Below are 8,710 nucleotides of genomic sequence, written 5' to 3' on the forward strand. Positions count from 1 at the left end.
AGTCTTAAGTAGTTAAAGCACTTTAATAAGCATATAAAGACGCGTTAGGTAGGGGTATACAGGCTGCTTATACTAGATAGCTATAAGAGCTACCTAAACTAGAATTTTAAGAATTATTACTTTATACAAAAGATCCTTACGCTCTGTATGCCTGCGCATTTATTGCATATCCTCTAGCTACTTAATGTAGTGTGCTTCTTACTGTTAAAGCTTAAGTACTCTTAGCGCATACAAGACTTAGCACGCTAATGTGTGCAGCATGTTAACAAAGAACGCTTCTTTCTAGCCTTTAAAGACACATTTTTAGACATTTTTATGTATAATAACTGCAAAAAGGCCTTTAAGGCATCTAGACTAGTTCCTATTAACGCGCAAGTAGTCCTTAATTATCTTAACGTGCAGCTGCGTACCCCACTACTAGAACCCCTACTAGAAACGCTATAGCAATTAAAGACCCTAAGCAATTTATACAAATTTAGATTATAATTAAAGCTTATACATAATTCCTTTATATAATTACTAATAATAGCATAAGAAAGCTTTTTACAGCTTGTAAAAGGAGCTAAAAAGATGCTACATAGAAATATACTTATAAAGGCGCGCGTACAAGAGCTTAAAGAGTAATTAGCAGACGTAACTAAGCGCAAGGGGCGTAAAAGAAAGCAGATCTAGCAAGGTAGCACAATAGAGTATAGGACTGCAGCAGCGCAGGTAGCTGCTAAGGCGTCTGTAGTAGCTCAGCAGTTAAAGAAGGCTTGTGGTGGTAGTAATTAAGAAAGAGCCTAACCAGCTCTGCAGCGCTGTAGGAACTGTAGGGAGACTAGGCACAACGCTTATACATGCAAAAAGGATAAAGAAGAAGCACTAGAATTAGATGCAGGCATGTTGTACATAAGTTCTTTATTTAGTTGTAAATAAAATTAGAGTTTTGTATGTAGTGTTTGCAATGCCAAGAGATTTTGTCGGGTTCGGTGGTTTGGCGGGTTCGGTGGTGGAATACGTTAGCCTAAGAAGTATTTAGCTACTTATAAACTTTTACTACTTTTACTTATATAATTAAACTAGCCTGCGTGTAATAAAAAAGTAAAGTTAGATATTAGATAACACAGCGCACTATAAGAAAAAGACTATATTTAGCAGTTATACAGCCTAATAATTTACTACATTAAGGGTTTACTAAGGCTACTAAAATTAGACGGCTCTTTTATTGCCTATAGTCTAAAGACACTTAAATTATTTATCTACCTATCTATTAAGAAGTCTAGAATAGGTCTAAAGAACATTTATTTCTTTACTATTACTGTTATTTTAGTAAATGCTTTTTATTTTAACATAAAAAAAAGTTTTTTTTAACTTTTATTTATAAAATTAAGTGTTTAATTAAAGATAAGTAAGGTTTACTATTAAATAATAAGTGTAAAACTAAAGCATTAGTAGACTTTTAATTACTATTTAAATACTATTAGTACTAAGATGTATTTAGCTATACTAGAGCTTACTAATTACTAGCATATTGCTTATACAACTATAAGATTGTTCTTATAAAAACCTCTTCTTAATAGTTACAGCCCTTTATATAAATAGAATGTTAAGAAACTAGAGGTAATAAAAAATATATATTAACGTACTTTACAGGCAAGTTACTTACACACCTAAGTTGCTTACTTTTGCTAGGACCTTACTAAACTACTTTTTTTACACTAATGCATTTCTAATAATACTACTTAGATATGCTAAAAGAATGTTAAATACAGCTTACACTTTAAGCTTTTAAATAAAATATAAAACTCTTAAAGAAACATGCTACAGCTATATATAAAGTCCTTTAAAAGATAATAAATAACTATAGCACTAGACACCTTTTATAAGCTAATTCTACAGCTAACTTATAAAGGCTAGGTAATAAAAAGAAGTAGGTAATTATTAAGACTATACTTAAGCTATATATATAAAGATTTTTTTTAAATAGCATTTATAGCTAATATAGCTAATTCTTTACGCGCTAAGGGTAATCTAGGCTATATTAGCATAAACTAGGCTAGTATATTTAAAAAGCGTTATCTAGACCTTAAAGTAATATTTAAGCATGGTATAACTATAAAAAAGCTTTTTATAACGTACCTAACAGGTTGGCCGGCCACACAGGTTAGCCAGCCACTTTTGCCAAGCCCCTACTAAAACTACCCTATTCTAGAGCAAAACAGCCTACTTTAGCCCTATATAGAGTAATACAACACAGGATATTATTTAGAGTCTACTTCTACTACTTTCTTACACATATGTAAGTTATGCCTAGTCTAATTACATTACTTATATTACCTTTAACTTAGCTTACCTTTTTTAGCGCGCACTTATGTCTTTAGCTTCTTTCTATTACTACACGCTTTAAACTTCTTTAGAGTAGTTAAACAAGCTTTATCCTTAACTATTAAGGTTTTTTCTGCCTAAATTTACTTTCTTTTATGTAATTTATGTTGCGTAGCAGCCTTATTTACTACTTAAAGCTTTATAATCTTTTTTTATACTAACACTAGCTTATGTGTAATAATTACTGCCCCTTTTAAGACTTTTTTAAAGGCCTTTACTATAGATGTTAGTAAGCTATCTATATGCTTTTAAATTTTTACCTTTATAAGCGTTAATTATAACCTAAATTTAAAGGTATTACTTAAAGTTTAGAACTACTAGAGCTTATTATTAATAAGTAGTAGTAGTAATAAAGTACATAACTAGACATTAAAAGCTATTTTAACTTATTCTAGGTTAAATAAGACTAAACTAGCGCCTTAAAACCTTTTTTAAATATTACTAAAAGTAATTACTACATTATAAGCGTGTATAAAGCATAGTAGAAACTTAAGTTTTATAATATAAGTAATCTAGTTACGCATAAAATCTTTAGCTTAGCGCCTATATACCTTCTTTAAAGAGGCAAAACAACTTATATTAAAAGGCTATAAAAGGTGTAATAAGTGTAAAGGCATATAAATAGTAACAATTTTTTTTATAGTACTACTAGAAATTAAGTAAGTTATAGCTCTTATAGCTGTTAATAATAAGAAGCTAATAAGCACTTATAACTTTTTTTATATGCTTATTAAAGTGCTTTAACTACTATAGCCTAAGCTTATTTATTATCTAGCTGTTTTTAGAGACTGTAATAACCTAGTGTCACGGTATCCTCCCCGGATCCCAGACATAACCGTATTAGACGCGTACTGGAGTATTATTAGTGCACGTCTAACACAAACATAACATAACACAGACATAAACTTAAGCATAAACTGCTTTAACACTAACTAAACCTAGAACAGGCTTAATTTATACCTAAAGCGCTTAGACTTCTAAGCTAAGTATTTAATTACTAATTTCCTTTTAAACTTTCTTGTTCCTTACACAATGTCTTGTACCTACTATAATACCTTATATAGTAATTAAACTAGACTTTTATAAAGCTCTATAACCTTACTTATGCATAATTATAACATTATGTTATGTTAAAACTTTAGCTAAGAATAGCCTCTAAATCTAATCTAATAAGCTTAGTACTTACATAACTCTAAGCTATTAAAGTAAGCTAAAAAGCTTTCTAAAAAGCGCTTACTTTATAAAAAAGCTGCTATATTATAAGCTTTAAAGCTTTTTAAAAAGACTTTAAAGAATAGCTTTATATTATTAAGCAGTCTGTTTCTACCTTAACTTTTATTATAGTAGTAAAAACTAAGAACTTACTAGCCTTAAAGCTTACTTAAAAGTTTAAAGATAGCTTAACTCTTTTCTACCTAACGCTGCCTACAACCTGTAACCCCTCTAACTTAGTAATAAAATCTAACTAACTCCTTAATCCTCTGCTATTTAATAGAAAATAAAAAGACCTACTTTTCTTTCTACATAAGCTCTAATATAAACTTAAAGGAAATGTAGACTAATTTCTCTCTAAATACTTTTAGTTACTATATGCCTACTTTTAACTTAACTATAACATAATAGCCTTAATTAACTTACTAATAAATAAGGATATTATTAACCTAGATTAATTTATAGTGTTCTTATAAGTAACTTATAAAGACTTAAATAAAAAGTTAACAGCTCTAAGTTACTTAAACACCTTATAATAAAAAAAAAAAAGCTTTACTTTACACTTTACTAAGTTCTACTAACTTGCATCTAATATAGGCTTAAATAAGATAGGTCTAATTACAGCCTTATATAACTCCCTCTTAACTAAACTATAACATGCTATAGTAGAAGAACCCCTTCTAAACAACCTTAACACATATGCGAACCTAATTACTACCTATAATAATAACATAAGGTTCCTCCCTGTACAAGCCCTAATACGCCCCTAAACTAGCGCAGTTATAAATAAGGACCCTAATATAATAAAAATTAATTTAAATTATGCTCTAGTTAGTTCTAAAAAGCGTAAAGATTATAAAAAAAAAAGTTAATATTTTAAGTGTAGTAAGCATAGTTATATTTTTTAAAACTACTTTATTTCCTTTTCTTAAGTCTGCGTAAGTAGTGCTGCTAGTACTTATTAAAGATTTTTACTATTTTAATTTTATTTTTATAAAGGCTTTAACTTATATTTAAGCTCTAATCCCTTTTGCTACTCTTAATGTAGCCGCAGCTATAGCAGTAGGAGCCTGCAAAAAGGCTTGTCCTAGGGCTAAGTTGCCCTCTAGGACTAATTTAACACTAGATCTCTGCTAACTTATAGGCTAAGTCCCCTACTAATAACTAAAAGTACTAAGTTAATATTTCTATATATTTATAATAAAAAACTATATTAGCTTTAATATAGGCTCTTATTAACTTAGAAGTAAATAGCATAAGTTACATTAATAAAGAACTAGCGCGTAAACTAAATCTTTAATTAACACTACTTACCTAAATAATTTACTTAACTAGATTTAATAAAAAATAACTTAAAAAAAGTTCTATCTTTTATACTATAACTATTATAATTACTTACTAACACTACAAGGAGCAGATTAAGCTTTATGTAATAAACATAGGATGTTATAACCTAATCCTAGGACAACTATAGCTATATTAGCATAAGGTTGCCTTTAATTACTAAGAGTAAGTTCTAAACTTTAACTCTTTTTAATGCTAAAATGTATGCTTACACTTACACCTAAATAACACCTAAATAGCACTTAATATAGAAGGTCTCTAGACCTACTTTTTAATAACTTAGAGAAAAACTACTTAAGTAAGGCTAACAAGCTAGGCCTTTTACTAAAATAAGCTATATAAAATAATTTAATAACTACTTAAACCTAAAGAAAAGGAAGCTTTTAAAGAACCTTTACCTACTTAATTTAGATATAAACTAGAACTTAAATAGTAAATAGACATCTGCTATATAAGACCTGCCCTATTTATAACTCTAGCTTAATAACTAAATTATAAAATCTATGTAGTTATAATTTCTAATATAGACTAAGCTTTAGCTTCTTAAAAACACACTAACTTAAAGATAATAGTTTTTTAAGACTACTATAACCTATTACATATCTTTTTCTAAGATAAGTTTAATAAGCTTTTAATATAATGTCTATATAATTACTAGATAACCTTTAAGCCTAGTAAATAACCTAGTTATAGGCTACTATATAGAATGTTGCTAAATAAATTAAAAGTGCTTTAAAAATACTTTAATAAGAACTTAAAAAAAAAGTTTATTTAAGCTAGCTTTTTACTAGTAGTGTTACTTATACTATTTATAAAGAAACTTAAAGGTAGGCTTTAATTCTGCGTTAACTACTAAGAACTAAATGCTGTTACTATTAAAAACTAATACTTAATTTCTTTTTTATAAAAAACTTTAAGCTAACTAAGTAAAGTAAAGTATTTTATAAAGTTAGATATTATTACTACCTTTAATAAGCTAAGAATAGTAAAGGGTAATAAGTAGCTAATAGTGTTTTAGACCTAATATAGACTATTTAAGTACCTAGTAATGCCCTTTAGCTTAGCTAACACACCTAGTACTTTTTAACATTTTATAAATAACTTGCTTTAACTCTACCTAGACATGTTCTGCACTGCGTATATTAATAATATTCTAATCTACAGTAATAGCCTTTTAGAGCATAAATAGCATGTACGCTTAGTGCTAAAGGCTATAGAAAAAGCAGGTCTACAACTTAACATAGATAAATGTAAGTTCTACTAATTAAAGGTTACATATTTAGGATATATAATCTCTATAAATAGCATCTAAATAGACCCTATTAAAGTTTAGACTATGCTAGATTAGCAATACCTAAAGAATATAAAAGACATTTAAGCCTTTATAAAATTTACTAACTTTTACTAATAATTTATTAACAACTTTTTATAGCTAGTAAGCCTTATAATTACACTTACTAAAAAAAAGGTTTAATTTAACTTTAACTTAAATTACTAATAGTCTTTTAACTAGCTAAAGAAAGCCTTTACTAAAGCTTTAATACTCTACTACTTTAACTCTAAACTACTAATACTTGTAGAAGCTAATGCCTTAGACTACATAGTAGTAGGAGTTTTTTTCTAGACTAAGCTAGATAGAACTATTAGGCCTATTACATACTTTTTAAAAAGAATAAGTCCTACAGAAGGTAATTATAAGATCTATAATAAAGAATTGCTTACTATAGTACGCTACTTTAAATAATAGCAACCTAAACTAGAAAGTGCAGCGCATCTAATACAGGTCTTATCTAACTATAAGAACTTATAGTACTTTGCAACTATAAAATAACTTAGCTACTAATAAGCTTATTAGTTTAAATACTTATCTTATTTTAATTTTAAGATTACTTATTATTCTAGTTAAGATAGAGAGAAACTAGATGCCTTTATAAAGTAATCTTAAAACATCCCTGCTTAGAAAGAAGTGTAAAAGGCTTAACACTAAACTCTACTTTAACCTAAGCTATTTTTAGACCTTAACCTAAATAAAATAAATTAGATAATTAATTAAATTATTACTAATAAATATCTAAATAATAAATTTATCTAAGAAACCTTAAACCTGCTCTAAAACAGCGCTAGTTAGTTAAAAAAGGTAACACTAGCTAACTATAAAAACTAAAATAGTAAGCTATATTACTATAACTAACTTATAATCTCTAATTCTAATAAACTAAGAATTAAACTACTTTAAATTATACATAACTTACCTGTTAGAGGACACCTAGGCAGAGGAAAGACTCTTAACCTACTACAGAGAGAGTACTACTAGCCCCGCATGTTCTATACTGTACGCTAATACATATTATGTTGCTATACTTACTGTAAAGTAAAGGCCTCTTAAGAAAGGTATAATAGCCTACTTAAACTACTTCTAATTTCTAAATAAGCTTAGAAAAACATATTAATTAATTTTATTATAAACCTACTTCTATCTAAAGGGTATATAAATATTATAGTAGTTGTTAATTACTTAACTAAGTATTAACACTTAATACTATGTTCCTCTATAACTGCCTCTAATATAGCCTAGTTATTCTACTAATACATATAAGTTTACTATAGCCTGCCTAACATAATTATATTAGACAGAGGTACGCAGTTTGTCTTAGCCTTCTAGGACAAACTCTATAAATAGCTTTAAATTATTTTCTATCTATTTACAGCTTTTTACCTAGAGACTAACAGCTAGACTAAGAATGTAAACGCTATAATAAAATAAGTCTTATAAGTGTACACAAACTACTAGTAGAACAACTAGGTAAAATAGTTAGCTATAGCATAGTTTAAAGCTAATAACATAATATTTAAATTAACACAAGTATCTCTGTTTTTAGTAAACTATAGATACTACTTTTAAATAGAATTTAAACTACTTATAAATACCCCCTAACTAACTTATTAATTTGTATAAGTAATAGACATAAATAGACTTATTAACAAAATCTAAAATATATTTAAATACATTTATAAAAAGCTTACATAGGCTTAAGCTTTTTAATAAGAGTATGTAAACTAATTCTAAACTTTTGCCTCTATGTATGCAGCTAGCAAGAAGGTCTAGCTAGACGCTAGAAATATTTAAATAAACTAATAATTAAAGAAACTTAATTAGAAGAACTTTAGCCCCTTTATAGTAGCCTATATAGTCTTATTATATGCTTACTAATTAATCCTACCTAACAGCATAAAGATACACCCTGTGTTCTATGTATTATTGCTGCGCTAAGTAGCCTCTAAATCTAACTATCTACCTAGATAGCTAAACCTGCCACCTAAACTTATTATTATAAATAATAAACTAGAATATGTTGTAAAAGACATTAAATAGATCTAGTTTAATAAGAAAAAACATATCTATAAATACCTTATAAAATAAACTAGATACAACAAACTGTTATAAGAACCTGTAGAAGCCCTGTAAGAGAACTCTGCAGTAACTTAATTCTACGCCTAATACCTATCTAAACTAAACCTATACCCTAACAAAAACAACTTAATGCTAGAACTACTAATGTAAAGGATTCTCTTTTTAATAAGGGGGGGGGTACTGTCACAGTATCCTCCCTAGATCCTAGACATAACTGTATTAGACGTGTACTAAAGTATTATTAGTGCACGTCTAACATAAACATAACATAACATAGATATAAACTTAAGCATAAACTGCCTTAACACTAACTAAACTTAAAATAGGCTTAATTTATACCTAAAGTGCTTAGACTTCTAAGCTAAGTATTTAATT

At 27.9% G+C, this 8,710-nt stretch overlaps 1 protein-coding gene across 1 annotated transcript; it reads left to right on the forward strand.

The window, feature by feature from the left end:
• Window positions 1–252: 252 nt before the first annotated feature.
• Window positions 253–432, forward strand: BDR25DRAFT_179860 (uncharacterized protein; the record flags this gene model as incomplete). Its single annotated transcript, XM_033684204.1, has 1 exon — window positions 253–432. A coding segment is annotated over one exon (180 nt), but the record flags the coding sequence as incomplete, so codon positions are not given.
• Between the last annotated feature and the right edge of the window lie 8,278 nt (window positions 433–8,710).

Source organism: Lindgomyces ingoldianus, assembly GCF_010093535.1.
Source record: "Lindgomyces ingoldianus strain ATCC 200398 unplaced genomic scaffold BDR25scaffold_20, whole genome shotgun sequence".
In the NCBI taxonomy this organism is placed as follows: Eukaryota; Fungi; Ascomycota; class Dothideomycetes; order Pleosporales; family Lindgomycetaceae; genus Lindgomyces; species Lindgomyces ingoldianus.